We start from the raw sequence: 22,718 nt of genomic DNA, 5'->3' as shown, positions 1-22,718 counted from the left end.
TTTTGGGATATACATTCGCTGGTAGGGCCTGCAGATCTGTAACCCACAGTGTTGCTTACTGGCAGGTTTTCAGAATGTTTAACCAAAAAGACTGTGTGCTAAAGCACAGTACTATTTTTGGGTTTTGGCTAATATTCATAGAGCTGCTAGGACAGCATACTCTTGTTCCAAAGATCTGAACCTTAGAAACTCTCCTTAGTTTCTTAGCTATTCTGTTCAGTTTTTCTGTCCTAATTTTCTCTTTTTTTGTCTCCTTTCTTGAATATCTTTTGTGACCAACCCTTCTTGCCATCAACACAAAAGAAATCTTTTTCACACTTTTTCTCCAGCTGTCTACAAAGCATTACTGCATTTCTTCAGATCTCATCAAAACTATTCGGAGGCCAGCCTGCTTCATGACTTAAAATATCTGATGTCCCCTAATAAGCTCATGAAATCTGATCCAGTGCATGAAGTGTTCCCATATTCCTGTACTCTTACAAACTTACCATTTTTTTTTCTTTCACCCTCGCATATGACCTACTGAAACTATTTCTTAAGATGTGTTCTATATTATCTGTGTTACTTGTATGTGTGTGTGTGTGCTGGTGGATGTGTGCTCTTTTGTAGGCTTGTTTATTATATCGTTTGGATGCCTAGAGCCAGACATGCTTAAGATCCACATTTTTGTAAACTGAAAGTAGATAGATTCGATAAATGTGTGGACTGAAATTAGTTAAGAGGCAGGCTGTGTGGTGACTCAAATGTCTTTTAAAATACGTGATAAACATTTATTATCATTTTAGTTGTGTGCTGAAATAAGATTCCAGCTGTGGGCTAGGAGCAAACATGACACTCTTTAATGTTCCTTGATGCAGGTTTCTACTTTGATGTGATGGAAATTACTCCTGAAGCAGTTGGGATTCACAGATTCAACAGGGACAACCAAAAGGTAGTAATAATCTAGTTAACGTCTCAAACCTTGAAGGAGTACTGTCAAGGCTTGAAATCTTTGCCGTTATCTTTTTTTTTTTTTTTTTTTTTTTTTTTTTGTCTGAGATACTTGCTTTCAAGTTTCATTTATTGATGCAAGTCCCTGGGATGATTTTCATAAGGAAGTATTCGGTCTGTAGCTTGAGAGTATCTACAGTGCAAAGTCTGAACTAGAACTTATATGGTATTTTTTTGAGGAAATATTTCCTTTACTGGAAAAATGTGGATTTACTGAAACCAACACTGTTTTTGAAACAGGATTAACTTTAAGCTTATTGAGAGCTTAGTACACTTACATGACTTAGTCCCCATCTTCTAAGTTTCAGACACACCGATAAGGATGTGTTGAAACTTTGGGCTGTAGTATTTTGTCTTCTGTCTTGCACTGAATGTGTATATAAAGTATATAAAGTAAAGACCTCATTTTGCTGTCCTGCATATCTTGGAGTAACCTACAAGCTACATAGTGGTATGTAAGTAAACAGAGGCTCAAGTCCAATTGGAATTAAAATAGAAATTATGTTATGGAAAAAAAAGTTCTTTGTATCTTTTTTCTTTTTTTCTTTTTCTTTTGAGGAATGGATGTTGTTTAAATGTCTGGCTTACTGGGTGGTACTGAAACACAACAGATGTCTTTGATCAATCATGACTCCCAGTCGATTAGACCTCACCTAGGTGAACAGAGATTGATACTATCTTGTGTTTGCAGTGTAGCGCCAGTCTCTTAAATGCTTGCTGTTTAAATGAATGCTTAATCACTTCTAGCTGTTATACAAGTTGTAGGCACTTACTGTAGTGCATGGAAAAACTCAACTGTTTCTGAAAGATTCTTTGCATTTGTTTGTAGTTCAGTATTTTCCTACTTCTGTTGCCTTTCTCATATTCTGGTTGACGAAAGGACAGAAAAATGTTATATATAGCAACTAAATAAATTAATGAAAAGATTACATGGTTTCACTTTTGTGCAGACAGAAATAGATTTAAACTTTTGTGACATTGCCTAATGCATCTGAATTTTATGTACTTGCTTTAATTTTTTATTTTTGGGATATTGATTCTTAAGCAGCCTTTGGTGCTGAGAAATGTATAGAGAAGAGTTTACAACTTGCACTAGAACCTCTTCCCATCGTGCATTGATTTCAGGTTTGATGATTTGCCAACAGCACCGAGGTTATGGGTTGCGTTCTCTGTCATGAGTCTTTAGGTCCATCTTGTGTGTATGCATGAAGAACTGGGCCTAGTTGAAAGTGGATAATCAACTATAAATCTGTCTTGTTTTTAACCAGTATCCAGCTTGGCATTGTATACTGTGTAAGGTGTTTGTTAACTTAATGCATTCCCTCTTTGATACAGGTTTCAGACTTTCCAAAGGAGGTGGAAATACGAGCGTTGATTGAAGGGCAGTTCATGGCCAAGAGGATTCATGCTGAAAAGCTGGGATATAAAGTCAGTAAGTATGACGAAAAGGTGCAGAACTAATGGCACTAGAGATCAAACACAAAGATAGTAATGTCAGTATTGTGATTCTTGTCCTGCCTGACAGATACAGAAACTGGTATGAATTCTAAATTAGCCTCCTGGAAAAATTTTTGACGGTGTGTTGAGGGCAAGTTTTTACAGATATTAACTTCAGAAGGACCAATGTTTTAACTTTAAGATGACTTCTTTTTCAAGTATTCTTGCTGTTTCATTGTTACCGAGCTGCATTGTCAATTTTTAAATAAGTGTTTGGGCTTCGACAGCTTGTTAAGTGGAAAGACCACCAGCCTTCTACCTAAAGCACAGAAAATCTGAAATCTATGTTCAGTTCCTGGATCTGCCATAAGCTGGTCACTTACCTCTTTACCTCAGTTTTCTTTTAATAAAGCTGAAGCCCTTTCCCTGTCTTGTGATTTAGAAAGCAAGAGATCCTGCTCCCTAGAATGCATAGTATGAATAGTTTTTAGCACATTAGAACAACAAAATCAGCCAGTATTTTACCTATACAAGCGGGATCAGATTGTTACTAGCTGTGCAATTCTACAAAAAGAATACAGGCGAGTTGGTAAGATGTTTTATTGGCATTTTCTGTCAGTGTATCAGTCAGTGGCATCTTAAAAAATACTGAATTAACTCATCGTGAAGGTTTTCAACCAATGTTTTATTTTTAAAAATCATATTATTTTTATCTATGTCCTGACCTCCTTCTTTACAAGCCAATGCAGACCTCCTCCTTTACAAGCCATTGCTTGACTCCTACCTCCAGGCTTTTATCCATAATCATGAAGGATAGATTTTTTTTTTTTTTCTTTTTAAGAGAGAACTGCAGGAGCTGAAAGTTGAGAAAATACAGAGATACTGGAACAAATCACAAGGCTTGGCAACACCACCTCATAAATTTATGCTGTAAAGGTTTTCCTGTTATATATTTTCTTATGTACTTGAAACCATATTTATTTGGGGAGGTTATTTATAGAGACAGGCAGAGATCCACATAGATTGTGTTTAAAATACCTGTATATCCTTCATTCTTAGATTCTGCTGCACCAAAAGCTTGGCTTAAATAGCCTAGAAAGCTCATGGCTGAAGAGGATACTTTTGCAGTGTGTAAATGTCAGGGGTTAGACAAACACCAAAGCGCGAAAAGAACTATTTAAGATATCAGACAACTCTGACACAGAAACAAACAGGTAGAAATTATTTGTAAGTACATTTAGGCTAAGTAGGACAGCCAAAAACCTAACTAGTTTTAGTATGTGGTTTAATAAGCTTTAAAAACTTTTTTTTTTTTTTTAAATGCTGTAGACGTCTACAGTAAAAAGGAGATGGGTGTGATTTGCATTGTGTTCCTGTAGATTCCTTGGAACCTTGTATGCTTTTGTTTTGTTGCATCCCAAGGGTCTTTTAGCTATTTGGTAACTAACACATGAATTGCTTTAAGAAAGAACTGCTGTACGTAGTGTAGGCTGTATGCATCTCCCACTTTTCCTTAGTGGTATTATTTAAATGTCATATTCTGTTATTTGTGTAGTGATGGCAGGCTTACATCTGCATTTGTTGTGTGACATCTCTGAAAACAGGGTGTGTTCTGAATGTGTTTCAGGGTACGGATGAAGCATTGTGGGAATTACTCTGGTATTTCTAGACTTTCTCTTATTAATAGCTGTTTTTCAGGCTGCTTTTTTGTTTTTAATATGATCTAAAAGCTTATTTATCTTTTGGATGAAATACACGGTCGGGACCCTTGTGTTTATTCAATTCCTTTTAGGCCTTGTCTACATGGGGAATTTACTTTGATTTTTTGAGGAATCAGGCTGATTTAAATTCAGAAATATAATCACAACAGTGTAAATCTTGGCTTTTGTTGTTGTTGTTTACACCAATGGGAGGATACGGTAATAATTGCTCTCAATATCCAGCAAGTTACATGATGACACCTATTAAATTGATCTGTAAAAGAAATGGAAGTGACATGGTTGGTCATAACAAATGCTTTGCTATGGTGTCCTGAGGTTTGTGTGGTGCCATCTCAGTGGTGCAAATAAGTCAGAAACCTGGCTAAGAATTTCCCTAGCTCTGGCAGCAAGGTGCTGGAAAATCGTTTTGGCAGAGTCATGAACCTGCCTCTCTATTCTTGGGCCAAATGCAGTTTGGATGACTGTAGTCTGAAAAGCAGCAGCGTACATGGAAGAGAATTTTGTAAAAATAAATAAATAAAAATCTGTCATATAGAGTTCTTGGTTATGCACGGTGAACATGACAAACATTAGATAATCCCTTAGAATGTACTTTCAGTTAATGAATATATTATCTTGCTAGGAGCAGTATTTTGAATCCTGGATCTAGCTAGCGCAGGAAGAAGTGCAATGATGCTGAAAGAGTGTTTTATATGTGAGGTTTTGTTCCCGGTTTGATGAGTCTGGTACATTATAGATCTTATATAAATTGCAAATAATAGTTTAAAAAAAACCCTTAAAAGAGCTCTTCAGGTGCTGTTTGTGCTTGCCTGCATGTGCGCAGGTTGCAGTGCGGCTCATTTGCCAGTAGAGGGCAGGGGATTCTGTCTCATGATTTTTTTCTTTGAGGCTGGGATGTGTGTGTTAGCCTTGTTTTGAAAATGGCACAGAGTCACCAGATGATCCTTAGGAGAAAAGTTAAACCTTACATTAATCGTGATTTAAGGGTTTTAAAAGTGTGTGTCACTCTGTTCTAATTGCTCTAATCTTTCTCAATCAGATTTCAGGGGAAATCATTCAGTAACACCCTGTATCCTGTTTTGCTTATGTGCTTAAGGGGTGGATAGAGCGTTGTGATCTAGAAGCAAACAAGTGAAGTTTGGTCTGTCCCTGTTGTTTACATCCTCTGATTCAGAGATTCATGTAGATAAGGTGAAGGTTTGCTGTTCTGCCTTTATTTTCCGGGATTTTGATTGTATCATAAACACCTTCTGTTTTGTCACTTCCTTTTTCTGCTTGCAGCCACCCTCTTTTGAAAGCTAAACTCACAACTGGAGTTCAGAGGCTAGTCATACAGACATGCTTGCTGTGTGGTTTGAGGACTCTCTGAAGTCAAGCCCATGGCAACTTCGTAGAGAAATGACAGTGTGTGCAGCTCAGTGACACAGGTGATCACAGCAGCTATAAACCTGTCAGTGGTTCAGACTGATCTGTCAGTATATACTTTAATAATCTTGATGATCACTTCAGAGTTGCTTCTATTCCTGACCAAGCAATCCTAAAATTCATATTGACACTGACTGCGGAACGTTGCAATAGTCCTTGCTTGGACCTAGTGAAGCTGTCCTGGTGAAGACCCACAAAACTGATTATTCTTGGGAGCCAAAATCTACCCCTGCCCACTGACGGGTGAAGTAAATATTGCCATGATGTATGTTATGTATGCTGAAGGAAAACAGCACACAGGTAGGGGTTCTGGTCATGATCACACATGTAGTCAATAGATATTTAAACGGTGTGCTGGTCTACAGTGTAGAAACCTTCATCAGTGGTAATCTGAGCACTAAGTCTATACATACTGGGTCAGGTGTGTGCTAGAGTTGTGTTAAATAAGTGTTTGTGGGACTGCAGTAGCAATTAATAAATCCTGCCTTGTAGGCAGGCTGATTATCTAGGGTGGGGTCTGTGTTGAAGCTGTTAGCTTTGGACAGGGCTTTCTGCCTTCACATTGTTGTGCCTGTCAGTGGGTTCATAGTACTCCAGTTGCCAGATGTGCTGTTCAGGACACATTTATACCTTTACGAATCTGATTCTGCCACCTAATTCTCATCAGCAGGGGGAGATGGATAAAAGGTGCCAAATTTTACAAGCGCAAGCTTTGTCCATAAAATGCTGCGTCTGTGTTTATTCTTTAATTTACAGTTTCTTACATACTTAAATCCATCATTTGCAAATAATGCTGGTGTCCTGAATTCTACTGACTGTACTCGGTGCTTAAGCACTGGCTGGAGTGACACAGACGTGCCCGTGGCTTTGCACTGGTGTAAGAATGAGCCAATTTTTTTTCCTTAAGTGCTCCATGTTACCGGTGTTTCAAATGTGTGAAAGTACATCTTTCTGATGGAATATACAATAGGATGCATCCTTAAACAAAACAGCAGTCCTGCAGTGCTAGGGGAAAAAAGGGAAATGTCAAAGCATGCTGGGCCTGACTTCTCAGTGGTTAGAGTGGGAACCAACATCTGAAGAAATCAGTCTAAGGTTACATGAGGGCAATCTCCAAGGTGCTAAACTTCCTTTTTCCTTCAGGTGGTGTTTTCTTCTGATGCTCTTTTCAGCCGGTTGAAGGTAGTAATAATGTGTGGCTCTTTGTCCGCAGGGAAGGCAGTCTGATGGAGCGAGGGGAGCTCAGAAAATACCAATTAGTATAACATGGAGCGATTTGTGTTTCATCGCTTATGTCATGTGGAGGCACAGAGACCTGAGGCGAGGCGTGAGGCTGTCACCTCATGGCGAAGTGTTGGTCCACTGGAGGATGAAGTGGCTCTCCAGTTTGGCAAGGCTAGATATCACTGATCCTTGGGACACTCCGGGGGTGGCTTTGTGTCGGGCTATGAGACAGCTTTTTCTGCTGGTTGTTGTCTGACTGACTGACTTCTGTGATTGTAGTCTCCAAAACTCTTATGAATTATCAGGAACGTTGGGATACTTGTTCCATCAGTCGCCTTTGCCTTCACTGCCAAGTGTGTTTCTACTCCAGTTCTAGCAGTGTTTTGGCTGAAATTAGGAACACTGTGAGTGAGGCCATTTTGTAGTTACATACAAATTAAACTGATGTTTATGCCCTGCAGGATTTAAATTTCTTAGAGAAATCAATAATAAAATGTTGTGTTGGCTTCGTGCTTGTCTCTTGCTGTTTGCTGCCGAGAGTGCTGATGGTGTTTCAGCAGCACGAGGGTGATGGCTTTGTTAGAGGCCTTGTGCTTCAGCAAGTGAGTGAAAACACTTTAAAAATAATTAGAAGACAGTGCCCTTGATGGGAGGTTGAAGTCCTCTGTTTAAAATAGTAGTGAATAGTGGTAACGGTCAGATTGGAACATATATGAATAGGGGTGGGGCAGAGCATACCACTCGGTATGCGGTACAAACAGACCATAAATACCACCCTTGCCATTAGATCTTAAGCCTATATTTTCGAGGGAGACGTGATGGCTCGAGAAGTACTTTCAAAGTCTTCAAAGGCAGGATCTTCCTCCCAGATAAGCCAGTGATTCTGTTGCAGAGGATATTTGTATTTTCTGATGAAACTTCTGGCTGATAAGCGTGCCAGTGTGAGACGGGCAATACCTTGCCAAGGACTTGACTGTATCCCCTCTTCTTTCCCACAGAGCATCAGACTTTTATCACGTAGCAGAGCCTCCCAGGCACGATCAAGCAAGGCTTGGTTTTAAGCCAGTGATCTGGAGTGAAAGGTTGGTTAGCTCATTACCAATTCCCTGACCAAGTATTTTACAAAAGGGAGTTTTTATTATTACTTGGCTCAGGAGAGTACAGTATTAGTTTAACTAATTTTTAAAAGGGTTAGATAAAATGTCTCTGAAGGAAATGACCTAATGTGCTATAAGGAAGCTGCTTACATGCTCTAGAATTTTTCATGCAGTGTCTATTGTTTTGCTTTTATTTTGTTTTATTATTGTTAAATGTATACAGGAAGCACAATGAAGACAGAAAATCTGAAGAGTTAATAAAAAGATTGGAAGGGGTACTATCTGTCTTTCTTTCCTGACACAATGATAAAATGTTGTCATTGTTTGAACAATTGCTTTTAATGTTTGGTCAGCAAAAGACCAAGTATGTAAATGGTTCAATTCCTGTGCCCTGATGTTAGGAGAGATTGTTTATGACTGTTTCAGTGGATGTACTGTTCAAGTGGTAGTCAGAAAAATAGTCAAGCTGTCAGCTGGCTGGTTTTGTTAGAGCTTCATGGATCTCTAGAAGCTGGGGACTTGGAGATCAGTTGGGTTATCTAATAAATCTCCTTTTATCACTTGTTTTTTGAGACTGATCTATAGTTTTAAATCCATTTAGATTAGCAAGGGAATGACGTGATTGCAGTCTATAAGTACCTCCTTGGGGAAAGGAAACTTGATAGTATAGGACTCTTGAGCCTTACGGACAGAAACATTGTGGTTCAATAACTGGAAGTTGAAGGTGGGCAAACCTCAAATGTCAAGCAAGGTGCAGATTTTTAACAGAAGCTGAAATCAAACAGCACAGCAATTGACAGCGGTGTAGTGAATTCTTTAGCACTGGTAGTTTTCAGAACAAGATTTTTTTTTTTTCTAAAAACAGGTTATCTGGTCCAGAGAGATCATTTATGTCATAGAAGGGTGAGTTCAAAGGATCAGCGTGGTCCATTCTGTCTCAGACACATGGGAGTCTGTAAGAGTTGTCATTGCTAGGAAGCTCGTCTGATTCACAGCTGTTTATCCATTGCTTTGTATTAATCATTTATACCAATGGCCGCTGCTGGTATCACTGTAAATGATGCCCTGTTTTGGTGATCACTCTGCTTGTAAAATACTACATTTACCTTAGTTGACACTTAATGAAATGTTACATATTTATTATTTTAAATCTTTCTTCCTGTGTCTTTCTGTATTTTCATTTTTGTTGCTCAAATGTGACAGGCCTGTTAGTGAACTCTAATCAGCTCTTCCAAGATTCCCTAGTCCCTCCAGCTGTCTTTCTTTTTTTCTGGTTTAAGATTCAGCTTCTCTTACACATCTCATGTTATGCATCACTTCTGAGCATTAAGTGTCTCAATGCTTTCAGCTGCATCAACCCACACTTGAGGTTTTTCAGTGTTAAGAGAGGTTCTACTAGATAAGTCATTCTTTCCCTACCTCCTCTATTTGGCTGCACGTACAGTGATTTTTAGCTGTGATTGTGTTTGTTGTACGATATCAAGCAAGACAGTTTTGCCTTACGTTAAAAGAGATTATTGCCCAAGTTTTTTGAAACAATTATAAATATCTAAAGCTTTGGTTCCATCCAGACTTTGGTTTCCAGAGGACAGCTACTCAGTGCTTACTCAGATTATCTCAAGAAAAAAATAACCAACCACCCCCCACGTTTCTTGTTTAAGTAAAAACCAAGTAAAAGTTCACACATCTGTGGACAAGGGGAATTTTACAGTCTACTTGTATAACTTTAATTCTCTTCAGACATGAAGGAATTAATTTGGGCAGCTTTTTTTTTTTTCTGGCCTGTGGTTTTCAAGAATGCACATGAAGGGTATTCTTTTTTCTGCCTTTAAATGTTATTTAGCCTGTATATGGTGTGTCTAACTTGTGCACTAGCAAAGGTATGCATGGTGCATGTAAAATGACAGGTCTCAGCCCCAAGGCTTTCACAATGTCAGTTTAGTCCAAGTGTAAAGGGTGGCAAAGGATGGGAAGTTCATGAAAAATAAGCTTCAAGTGCAGCATGTGCTTCTAAAGTTCTCTCTCTGACATGAGTAAGAACAGAAATTTTTTAGCTTTGCACTTGGAGGCTAGAGTTTGGGATCAGTGACAGGACTGACCCAAAGAAGAAAAATCGGATGTGTGGAAGAGTGAGATTAGAGCATCCACAGAATTAAGTCCCTTAATGATATGGTAGGTGACATGAAATTCCTGATGCCAGCTTCTGGATAGTGATATCATTTTTCGCTTTGATGTTCAAAAAGCTGGGCTTGACGGTCTCTTACAGTGGCCTTCAGCTCATCAGTGCTATACTTTTCCTAGTTGGAAAATCTGAAGAATGGATGAAAGAGCACAAAGAAGTTTGCTTGAATCTGAAATTGTCTTTTTCTGACTGCACTTACAGTGATTGTACAGCATCAGACAGACTTAAAGTAAAACTAAACTCAGGAGTACCTGCTGAGCATTGTATATCAATTACTACTCAAGTAGACAGTGAGTTTAAAAATGGCCACTTCTCTACCACTTGTGGTGGTTTTAAAGTATTTGTCTTCCATTTGACAATATTTGAAGCTTAATAAGAAATTTCAAGAAATTTCTGAAAGCTGAAAGTTTGAAATTAAAAATAGAAGTATGTATATACATACAAGCAAAGGGTGGGTTTGTGATGGTTTTATTTTTGATATTGTCTCAAAGTGAAATAGTTCTTTAGAGGATACCTCTACTGCAGATAACTGCACTTGTCAATCTTTATCTGAAATGGTACTAAAGTGTGGCTTAACTCTTAATGTTTCACCTCTGGGTGTGTCTGTCTTGGTTGATTCTTCTGAAATGCATAATTATTAGACGCTTTCAGAAGTTCTGGTGGATGAAAGTTCAGTTAGCCCCTGTTTGTAGAAATCAGCTAGCATCTTTCCAAAATATAAATCTGTGTGCTGTTGTATTTCCACTTTTGCAGTAACACTAAGTGAAAGGAATGGCTGTGTAGGAATTTGAATGAGCTGAATGCTCTGTCTGAAAAACTCCACTAGAAGGTGTTTGGTGTACGCAATCACATAATATTGAATTCTTTCTTTTTACAAAGCAACAGTATTACCAAAGGTAACAATACTAAACAATGTATATTCATTAGAGAAGTAGTATCAAATGCCAGTATTATTTTGGATAACAAATGAACTGACTTGGAAATATGTTCCATTTCCTTAGCCTAAAGTTGGTAGCTAAAGTTTCAGTGTACTTACCTATCTAGTCAATGTACTCCATCACTGATAGCAGCTTTCTCCAGGGTGTTCTCATGTCTTGTTTTCAACAGGTTAAGATCACTTTTGTTACATTTCAAATATGGGCTTTGTTGGTAGAGGGCTTGGGATCCTAGAGGTATCCATGTGCTGAAGGAAGGCTTCTGGAGGCTCTGTTCCAGCTGCCTCCTCTGTGTTTCCAGGATTGGGTCACTCAGTTCCTTCCCTTTCCATTGCCAGTATCTGTTACTGAACAGGTAAATGTCAATATTTATCTGTACATAGCAATTTCCATGTATGCATCTCAAGAAGTAATTATGGAAAGCTGGAGGGCACTCAGCATTGTTATAAATCAGCCAAGTATTTCAGTCCTCTCAGTGGCCATGTTAAAACATACAAACCAGCAGAAAATAATGTCATCTATTAGCCTGTGTAGCAGCAGCCCTGTGAGTAGCATTGGAATGAAGGTGGTCACTGGTCACAGAGCTGGAGGGATTTTAAAGGATGTTTTCAAAAGCATTTACCCTCTTCACTCAAGGTACTCTTGATCTTTTTCCTCTGTGTTTATTCTGGTCAAAAATGAACTTTTTGTTGTTTTCAAGTAGTTCTAATTACAATGGTAATACAAATGTACAAGTGGAGAGGTGCTTGAGTAATCTCTTCAAATTAAGTGCACTTCTAGTTAAATGACTTAAGTTTACCTGCAAGTGAACACTTGTGCTGCAGAGAAAGTGATACAAAGCTTTCTATTTCATACCTAAATTTGTCTGTGAACATAAAAGCCTGGTACGCACTGAAATGCAGATCAACATCTGACGCCAATGTTTTTAAGTATGACACATTAGAATAAAAAATTGCTGGAATATCTATCTGAAAAGGTGGAATTGTGTTTTTAAGTAAATTGCAAGTACTCAGGACCTAGTGGCTTCTTACTTATTTTTGTCTTTTAAATTCCCTTTTTTTATTCATTACTTAAAGGTGTTAATAAGTTCTTTCAACTACAGTAGCTGCTATGGGCTGTGATACAGGTCAGTGCAAATTTTAAATGTTATCTAGGCTGTTACTTACAAGCGTAATCACTGCAGGGGCATTCCTGTTGATTTCAGTGTTGCCATTTGCATGAATAAGGGTTAATCATGAGAACCAGGAGAGTGCAGGACTATAACCGTAATTTCCAGCCCTTGTTATATGCTTGAAAATGAGCTAGATAGCTCCTCAGAGGCCCAACCCTTTAACTGGTTTTCACTTTAACCAAGGGACTAAACTGATAGAGTGAGCAGTTCCAGTTTAGAGAGGCCTCAGTTTAACTTCTTGCATCTACCTCCTCCGTACATCCTTTCTGGCTGGCCTGATGGCATGTCCAACACCCCAAAATCAGCTGCAAATTCCAGGAGACTGCAAAAGCAAAAATATGTTGAGGACTGAGGTAGAATGTGTTGTATTCTACTGGTTAAAACAAGAAAGTTTTATATATATATGTTTCTATTTATACACCTGCAGTTTCTCTCTCAGTGCCTGTATGATAAAAATAACTTTTCTGTATCATTTAGAGGATGGGAGGCAAGACTGGAGATTTACAGAAACCTTTTGGTTATTATAACTGACATATTTCTGAAATGAATTATTTTCTCTTGAGTAGTCACTCATGTGCAAGTGACTGCTACATGTGGGAAAATGTCTTATAAAACTACTGTGGCTTGGGTAACTCATGTGCATCTGGTGCTTAGGAGTAATACCACAAATGTATGGGAAATGTGATCTAATGGATAGTGTATACCTAAGAGCTCCGCATAAAAGGCTCAAAGAACAATTATCTAAGTTGAATGCAGTGTTTTAAAAATATTTTCCTGCCATTTTTTTTGTGCTTTTCCTCTAAATAACTCTAATGTGTATTAATTAATTGCTTGAAATAATACCGATAAATCTAACAAGGTTTGTCTAAAGCTTGACTGCACAGAGGAAACTTCATGTTTGTTTCAGTGGTGAGAGAAAAAAATCATTTACTGAAAATATTAAGAAAGCTAATATTAATTTAGATGGAACTTAATGAAATCTTTAATGGCTTTTTAAAATTGTTTTATTTTCCTTAGATTTTAATTTGAATTAAATCATTACTATTGTTAAATTAGTTAAACACTAAATTAAGAAATGCAAATGAAGTGAGCCCAAAATCCAATGTGGTTATTGTTTTTATTGATATATGTAGGCTAGTGGTGTGGAACAAATTCCAATTATATCTGATCTGTTATTTGCAGTACAAGTTCCTGACTCTTCATTAAGTGTAATATATTAGATTAAATGCTTTGCTCGATAAGAGCTCGGAAAATACCGTTATTACAATAAACCTCTTGTTGCTTTTGCCTCTTTGTTTGGGCTGTTAGCACTGCGTATAATGCAGGCTTCAAGGCTTTCTAGTTTAAAGTTTTAAAATCCTGCCCAGCTGTGATCATCAGAGAAAGACAAATGTAAACTTTAGGTAGCATAGTCACAGGAGGCCCAGGAGTGAGGGAGAGTTGCTAAAGGCAACTCCATTACATACATGAGTTCACCTGAATAAATGTTCAGTGGCTTCTGCTATGCTAACTTTAAATACTAGTAGCTAGCGAGGAAAATGCTAGTTTCACATGATATATCTCCCTATATGATTAAAACATCCAAAATAAATGAAGCATATCTTCAAGTATCAGAACTAGATTATTCCAAGTTGTTCTTTATCCTTTGGTTTATATTTTTATAAAATGCTGTATCCTAAGATGACTGCAATCAGTAGAAATCTAGGGAGGAAAGAGGAAAATGTATGTGCCATTTTTGGGCTTGTCTGCTTTGTGCATGGTCAAGGTACTTGTCTGCGTAAAAGCTCCTTTTTAATTTTCAAGCTATTGTTTTCCTTGGAAGCCATTCAGGAAGGCGAAATCGAGCAAACTAGCCGCCAAAGCTGCCCATAGCTACGCTGTGACAGTCCCAACTGGAGAGAGGACACCGTAACAGAGGGTACGCCTTGCTGTAGGACTGGCCCAGCGCAGCTCTGGGCAAGCCAGGCACAGGTGGTGGTACCACGTTCCTGAGCTGTGGCTGGTTTGTGCCTGTGCCGCTGCATCCGTCCTGGTGCTGCACTGCTCTGGCTAAGATGGTGGGGTTTCTCTGGTGTCCTCCAGAGCTGCTGTTTGAGAATTGTATTATTCCTGTTAGAGGAATTGTATTATCATATAGTGTGGAAGAACTTGCCTGTCCTGTTGTGCCCCCATGCAGGAGTGTTCTCAGCTTGCCAGTACAGTAGTATAAAATACTTTCAGCTCAGCATGCTCCTCACTTCAATTTATTCTAGCAGTGTCAAGGCACGTGTCCAGCAGAAGTGGATGAGCTGCCTCTGCTTCTGGCTGCATTTACAGCAGGGCGTAGAGAGAAAACATGAGACCTCATCACTGTTTTACAACCTTCTGGAAGGCACTGTTGGACTTTGGTGAGGAATCTGTGCAAGTGGGAGGCTGACAGAGCAGTGGCAACAGCTGATGTTTACAGCAGTTGCTCTGGTTTCACTGTATGTACATACTTTTTTTTTCTCCCAGTGTATGAGGCAAGCAGCACTAGTAGCTTCATAATCATCCATGTGAGTAGAACTGATTTGCCTTCCGTCAATGGTTAACCTTTTCCTGGCAGGATAACTGTTGGAGTTGATGTGATGGAGGCTGGTGTGGTAGCTACTGCTCTGTTTTACCCTAATGTGGTGGGCATAGCTAGTGTATCTAAAGTGCTAGTTGGCTCCGGGAGATGGGATTCCAATGCTGGGGATAAGTCGTTTGCGATGTCTGTGTCTACGGGTGGAGCATGTGGCAGAGGCAGGACAAGACATTGAACACTGAGCATGGGTGTCAGCCTTCTCACGCTGTGCCCAGAGAAACTTCTGCCCATTCTGCTTCAAATATTGGAAACCAGCCCTTTTCCCTTACTCTCTCTCTGTCTTCCTCCTCTTTCAGTTTCTCTGAGTTCTGGATCAGCCTGCATCCAGAGTCGCTCAAAATGGTTCTGTGAAGGCACTGAAAGAAACTGTAATGTTTTGTTACTGGAATGAATGAAAAAACCCCCTCTTTTCTGCATCATGATGAGGACCTCATGGTATTTGCCATGTTGCTTTGTGTCATGCATTTGACTGTTCAGTAACTGCTACCATACAGTTAGTAAAATGCTTCTTCATAGAATCATAGAATAGTTTGGGTTGGAAGGGACCTTTAAAGGCCATCTAGTCCAACCCCCCTGCAAGAGCAGGGACATCTGTACCTAGATGAGGTTGCTCAGAGCCCCGTCCAACCTGACCTTGAATGTTTCCAGGGGTGGGGCATCCGTTGCCTCTCTGGGCAACCTGTGCCAGTGCTTCATCACCCTCATTGTAAAAAATTTCGTTCTTAAATCCAGTGTAAATCTGCCCTCCCTTAGTTTAAAACCATTGCTTCTTGTCCTGTCACAACAGGCCTTGCGAAAAAGTCTGTCCCCTTCTTTCCGACAGGCCCCCTCTAACTACTGGAAAGCTGCAATAAGGTCTCCCTGGAACCTTCTCTTCTCCACGCTGAACAACCCCTTTCTTCCCTTTCTTGATGCTTTCCTCCCATGCCCATCGTTGCACAAATCCTTGGAGTGTGGCCCAGAATGTCCCCCTGAAACACTTTTATCTGTCAGTATAGTCTATTTGTGCTACTCCATTCCCATGGTCATCAGAATCCCTATTCTGTGCCTGGACTAAAAATGAGACTATTCTAGGTCAAAAACCTCCTGTGTGTTGTGCTGCCTCTGTTGGTGAGGATGATGGCAGCTATATTGGGTGCCTCCTTGCAGTGGTGGCGTGCAGATGAGGAGTTTCTGGGTTGCAAACAGAGATCTTTACCTTGCAGGAGACGTTCTTGTGGTTTTGAGGCTGACGTTGCTTGGGCTTCTCTTCTGGAAGATTTTTGAAAATGCTCTTACGTAGATGTTTTCAGGTGCTTCTTCCAAACTTCTGGGTCTTTTTGCCACACCGTGATCAGAGGATAGCTAGACTTCCAGAATTGTCCTCTGGCTGTCTAGCGCCATGTTGCAATGGCATCATATTGTACTTGCTTAACTGAATTGAATGGTGTGGCACTGCAGCAATCTGCAAAGAATGAGGATCTCCACATCCCGGAAGAGCAAACAGTGGGTTGTTTTCAATGCACAGTAGTTAAATGGGAGTCAGTTATGGAGAAGTCCTGGAAGCACTGGTATGGAGGAAAGGTGGTTTGGTATTGAACTTTAAGTTTTGACCGTGCTGCACGATAGGAGCTTGTATTGCTTCTTCCTGCAAAACAGACTGCTTTGAGGTGGCTAAAGTGGTTTGCAGGCTATGACCCAGCCCAGGCAATCAAGCCCAGTATCAATGAATAGTGAGGATAAGTACTGCTGGATTAGAATTTAAATCTTAATCAGGATTAAGCCACAGCAAATATGTACCTGTGGAGCAGAACGTGCTGTATGAATAGGAAACAAGCTAATTCCATAATTTCAGAGACAGCTCTGCTTCAGTCTGTAAGTGGTTGTGCCCTTTTACACTCCAAGGACAATTCTTATTGCACTGAGGATGAAGCTTTTCTTTGAAATCAAACTAGTTCCTTGGCCCACAACTGAGAAAAACTTGCTGCAGGATTTGTGCAGGATTCACTCACCCCATCTGAAATTCTGTCAGGGCTGAAATGAAATGTGAGCAAGAGGAAGAACCATGTAATGGTACAGGCTCATTTGTTTTCACATGAATACATTAGAGCAAAATCTCACTTTCATGAATCAGCATTTCCTTTGTCAATAACTTTCAATATTAAACAGTAAGGTGACACCAGGATTACATCGCAGGAAAAGTAAATTAAACTGCAACAAAAGATTCTTGAGGGTAAATTGACACCTCAGGTCTTGATTCATGGTTCAGCTACAGAACAGGATGGGAATAACTGTTTCCTTCCCACCATGTTTAAAATCATTTTGTTGTAACTGAGAGATAAAAAGGACATTTCCAGATCCTTAGAGGATACCAGTTCATCCAAATCCCACACTGTATTGAGAAATGATTCCCTCATTCCCTTCCATGTTTTCTGAAAATTGTAATGCTCAATCAGTTTCCCAAGATATGGAGCATATAGTAGTGTTCTTCCCTTGTTGCCTAAAAAGAAAATAGCTGATGTTTTAGTATCCTCATGTGCTGAAATGTCATATTCTTCAGCTGAAGTGCAGTGTTTCCTCCTCTTCCTTCTAGCCAAATCCATTTTGTGTTTCCACACATTAACCTCTTCCTGACCTAGTGCCAACTCATGCATGAAAAGCCCAAGTGCTTCTAAGTTGCAAGCATAGCAGTTGTCTAATATGTTAGTCTTGGCAAGGATTCAAAGGGAAATACACAAGTTTATGAACGTTATTAATAGTTTTAATAAATAATCCTGGGGAAGTTATTTTGGAACGCTTATTTTAGTGAAAAGGCTGTCTAAAGCTTCTGAAACTGGTATTTAAATTACATATTCTGCTATTCTGATCTTAGTGGCAGATATTATTTTACCTTGAGACACACTTGGTTCATATCCATAAGTATCCATGGATTTACATAAATACAAATACATGCACTTCCTTGACTTGTCAGTTTAGTGGTACCTCCTCCCTCAAACTTACATGTGTAAGTCTTCTAGACTCTTAAAAAAAAAAAAAAACCACCCGAAAAGTTTCCTATATTCTTTCACTTGGCATTACCATTTCAGACAGCCATTCCCGAAATGCTTTTGTCTGCTTTAAAAGTTCACAGAATATTTAGAAGGCAGGCAAAAACCAAGAGAAAACAGGATCAACAGTGGTGGAAATTGCAATTCCTTCTTCAGTTGCAGAACAGGTTCTGCACAGACAGCAGCAGTGAAAGCTTCCCCACCCATCGACCCCAGCTCTGACTTAAGAAAGCACCTTTAGAAGAAAATGTATTTATTTTTATATAAATGGGCTTTATCTCTACTCCAGCCAAATTTTTGTGTCTAGATTTAAATACAGACATTGTCGTCTCATTGACTTGTTGATGCTAGTGATGCTACTTGTGTTTAAGCATGCTCTGAAGTGCTTTCTTAGGTTCCTAGTTTTAATTTTTCACCTCCTGCTGAGAGCCAGCAAGAAAACTGGGTTGTGTCATTTGTGATCTAGTGTATGCTTAGCAATTCTTGGCAGAAATCCTTTGAACAGGGACATGTGGCTTGGGCCAAGTTTCTCAGAACAGAGAACTGTTAGCGGAGAGACTTCTAGTGTGTTGGTCACTGTGAATATAAACATTGAGAAAGGTCTTACGATATAATGAGAAAAGGCCAAAGAGGTGAGCTGTGCATCATACTACTTCATCCGATGTACACCTAATCCTGTGTTACACATTCATCTCTATCTCCAGGCTTATCCTCTGATATGATGATGAGAATCTCATGCTTGCGACTTGAATAAATCATGTAAGTTGCATGTTAAACAGAGGAATGGTCTGTCAGGAGCCTCATCAAATTCAACAAGGAAAGATGTCAAGTCTTGCACCTGGGGCACATAAACTCCCTGCATTGATAAGAATCTAGGGGGAAGCTCTGCTGAGGAGGATGTGGGAGGTCTAGCTAAAAATGAGCCAGCAGTGTGTGTCCTTGTAGCAAGGAAGGCTGACGGCATGCAGGCTGTATCAAGAGGAGCACAACCAGGCAATTGAGGGAAGTGAATTATGGTCCTTTATTCAGCAGTCATTAGATCACATATGGAGTACTGCGCCTGGTTTGGGGCCCCTTAATGCAAGAAATGCATTGATAAACTGGACCAAGTGCAGTGGAAGGCCACCGAGATGCTTGGGTGCTGGAGGACCTGCCCTGAGCAGGGAGGCTGGGGGAGTTGGGTTTGTTCAGCCTGGAGAAGAGGAGGCTTCAGGGGGACCTAACGGCAGCCTGCTGAGGTGCTCTTTCCTGAAGCGCACGGCAGAATAATGTGAGACAATGTCCATAAATTGATAGATGAGAGTTTCTAATGGGATATACAAAAGAACATTTTCACAGGGAAGAGTATAAATACAACGCATTTTATTAGTGGGCTCTTGGTAACTGAAGGTCTTGAAACCTTGTCTCAGAAATGTAACAAGACAAGGCTAATTTTATGTTGTTCTCCTTCTGAATAAAGTTGGTATATTGACCTAGTTCTGTCACTCTGCAGCCATGAACCAACTGGATCCCTCAGCTGCCACCCCATCTCATTTTGCCTTGTTTGGACAGATAGAGCTAATTACAGTAGGTACTGTATCCAAATTTTTACGGATTAATTTACAGCATGATGAACAGAGTCAGTGATGGAGATGCAACCAAGGAAGTGAGGGATGCTCTGACCTTGTCACTCAGACGGATGTAGAAACATACTGCTCTTTTCCCAGATGGCTCTTGAGTTTTACAGAAAGTCCGTGACATGTTTAATTACTTCTGACAAATAGAGAATGCTTTCTCTTTTAGCTGTATTGTGTTATGCCCTTCATGACAGTGGAAGAAGGCAAAGCAGCATCTTGACCAGCCACCCTTTGAGTAGGATATTATGGACTGAAAGTCTTGGAGTTGAAATACAGGCTTTCAGCTCCCATTGACTCTTGATGCTGTCAGGATTAGAAATGCCTGATGCAAGAAAGTGCTTAGGTACCTGTGAGGTCAGTGAAACTTAAACGCATACCTAAATAATGTTCTGCAAAGAGATGTTTTCTCAGCAATCAAGATATAGTTTACGTGTTACGTGGCATTTGATAACTCTTGTTAAACAGAGAAGATTAATTTGAAATTGCATTAGGATGTGGGAAAAAAGGTCAAGATTGTTGCAATCTCCACAATTATGATACATATAATTAAGGTTGTAAGACTTTTGTCTTCTCATAACTTTTAAAACAAACACGTTCAGAGGGAAAATGGCTATATGTGGAAATTTAGAGCTGGTACAATCAAATGTCTGTTTGCAAGATTTGAAGCTGCCTTATTTGTTGGCTTGATGGTGGATTTTTTAAACACCCATGTAAAATACTTTCGCGTATTTTGTGATGGGGAAAGAAAGAATGTGCAAGGTGTATCGTCCCCACTGAGAATTCTTTTAGACCACCTCTGGTTTGACCTGATTTTCAGGCTTTCATTCTAAAGTGGCAGAGAATTAAGGGGAGGTTCTTTCAAGAGTGCCCAAGACCGAAATACTTTTGCTGCTGTTGGTGAAAGTAAGAATGGCTATCCTGAGTCAGGCTGAAGGGCCAGCTAGGCTAGAATCTTCCACTGACAGAGGCCAGTCTCTAATACACAAGCAAGGCTTGAACAGCTATTATATCCTCCCAGCTTCCACCAGTCTGCAGTTTAGCAACTTCCTGAGCCTGAGGTTTTTTTATTTAACAGGTGTTGACGGACTTTTTCCCATGAACTTCTCTAATCACTTTTTAAAAGCATGTAGGTTTTTGGCACCCATGGTATCCTGTAGCACCGAGTACTTCAGCTGAGCTGTGCATTGCGTGAGAAGTCCCCATTTTTTGTTTGTGTTGAGCATGTCACCTGATAATTTCATTTGCTTATTGGTAGGTTTTGTGTTATGAGAAATAGTGAATAGTTATTCTGTATTTATCATCTCCTTGACTGCCTGTGCTCTGCTGGCCTCCCTCTGGTATCCCCTTAGCCACTTCTTTTCTTGGCTGAAGAGTTGTAATCAAGACTTACTCATGTCTCGTTGGAAGCGGTCCCACACCTTTGATCAGCCTTGTTGTGCCTCTCTATATTGTTTCCATTTTTATTATGTTCTTTGTGAGATGTAGGACCAGCACTGCACTGAGTATGCAAGCAGAGACTCATCTTTTATGTAAAAGGTGGCATAATACTGTTTCTGGTTTTATTCCTTTTATAAAACTTTTAATGTACTTGATTTTTAAATTTTTGAGTACTGATCTGATATTTTAATGAAATTATAAAAATTTACCACGCTTTACTCAAAGATAATACTTCAGAGCTTGTTTGTTGGGTGTGCAAATTTAGGTGAGTTCTTTCCATGTACATTACTTTGTACTAATCAACATTGAATTTCATCTCCCATTTTGTTTCCTACCCCATCTCTATCATGAGAAAATTCTGTAACTCCTTGGAGTTGGCTTTGTTGTCTCATTCTCTGCCCTTTCCCAGATTGCTTGTGATCACCTTTCACTAGCAACTGTGAAAACCGATCACTTACTCCTACTATTTTTCATGTCTTTTTAAAAAATTATCATTCATTCATAAGACCACTTCCATTCTTGTTCTGTGGCAGCCTTCTTTCTGCAAGAAACTTTGGCCAAGGACCTTGTCGAAAAAACTGTTGGAAATCCATGTTTATGCTTGTGTAAAGCAATAGAGTCAGAGACTCCTTTTGAGATCTGTTTGGCAGGACTTTCCCGTACAAAAAGCACTTCCCCATTAAATCACATTTGTCAAAGTATCTAATGAATCTGTTTTTGCAGTGCTTCCTGCCAGTGAGCTGAGTATGGATCTCAGTTATTGAAAGCTCCCCATGTCCAACCGGGAGCCAATTTTGATAACTGGCATCATGTTTGTCACCGACATGCCTCTTATACTAAGGCACTTTTAAGCAAGAGGTTATATTTTCCACAGGTAACATTTTAACCAATTGGCACTTGATTCGTACTCAGCTCTTGCACAGATAACATATGATCTTATCTATTTCTTCTCATTTATTGAACTGATTTGTTCTTAAACATCTCTTGTTGACACCTCAGTTTGGGACAAGTCGTCCAATACATCCCAAATTAAGAATTTCTTCATACATTGTCCTTGAACAGTCTCAGTGTTAGTTAAGAACATTTTAGGCTTTTGGCTGCGGCCTATAATTTCTTTTTAAAGTGCTTTCTCCTCTTTATGTTATTTTACTTCATTGAAATTATATATTTCTGGTGTGGATTGATTATTTATTTTGATTGATTGGCTCTTCATGGACCAATGTATCTAAGTACTTCATGGTAACTATTAGAAAGTGGTTCTTCAGTAGTAACTTTCTGAACCCACGTGTTTTCTGCTTGAGGTGGGGCTGGTCAGGAGTTGCTTTCTTTCTTCTAGGTTCCTTGAGTAGTCGTAGCATAAAGCATATGTGAGTTTGATGTTTACCCTAACTCATATACGGGTAACTGTACTATCTCATTGTTACTGTACTGTCTGTCCAGACAGTCTCTCCGATCTCTTCGTGTGTTTTTTAGTCATTGTCATCATTCTGGGCAAGTGATCTGTTGTATGGTCCCAATATTGATGTGGTATTCAAACCATATGGATTATGTTACAAGTTGGTACAATTAACTTGTTTGTCTGCTCTGACTTCAGGTTTTCATTAATGTATAGCAACACTTACTGCTGTGGTTTTCCTATTTCTTTGCAATATAATTTGTTCTTTTATTTTACAGCGTGTAATGATTGTCTGCCTTTTACCAGTATGCTGCTTCTGTCAATAGCCTCATTGAAAACTAGGCATTTTAAGGTTTTCCATCTTATTTTTTAGATTTCTAGTATCAATATAGCAGCACTTCCACACTTGGCGCGGTAGCTTGTTTTTTGTGCTATGATTAAAATGGAATTATTTCT

The 22,718-nt window shown here is 39.4% G+C and overlaps 1 protein-coding gene across 4 annotated transcripts in view; it reads left to right on the top strand.

Moving 5' to 3' along the window:
* Positions 1 to 22,718, top strand: part of XYLB (xylulokinase) — an 84,888-nt gene that overhangs the window by 24,983 nt on the left and 37,187 nt on the right. For all 4 annotated transcript variants that reach the window (XM_075492333.1, XM_075492334.1, XM_075492332.1 and 1 more), the window contains 2 exons: positions 858 to 931; positions 2,326 to 2,422. In XM_075492333.1, coding sequence (XP_075348448.1) covers positions 858 to 931; positions 2,326 to 2,422 — 171 coding nt within the window. The remainder of the gene's footprint in view (positions 1 to 857; positions 932 to 2,325; positions 2,423 to 22,718) is intronic.

Source organism: Mycteria americana, chromosome 2, assembly GCF_035582795.1.
Source record: "Mycteria americana isolate JAX WOST 10 ecotype Jacksonville Zoo and Gardens chromosome 2, USCA_MyAme_1.0, whole genome shotgun sequence".
NCBI classification, from domain to species: domain Eukaryota; kingdom Metazoa; phylum Chordata; class Aves; order Ciconiiformes; family Ciconiidae; genus Mycteria; species Mycteria americana.
The sequence above is the reverse complement of the archived record's forward strand: the minus strand, read 5'-3'. Positions and strand labels throughout refer to the sequence as shown.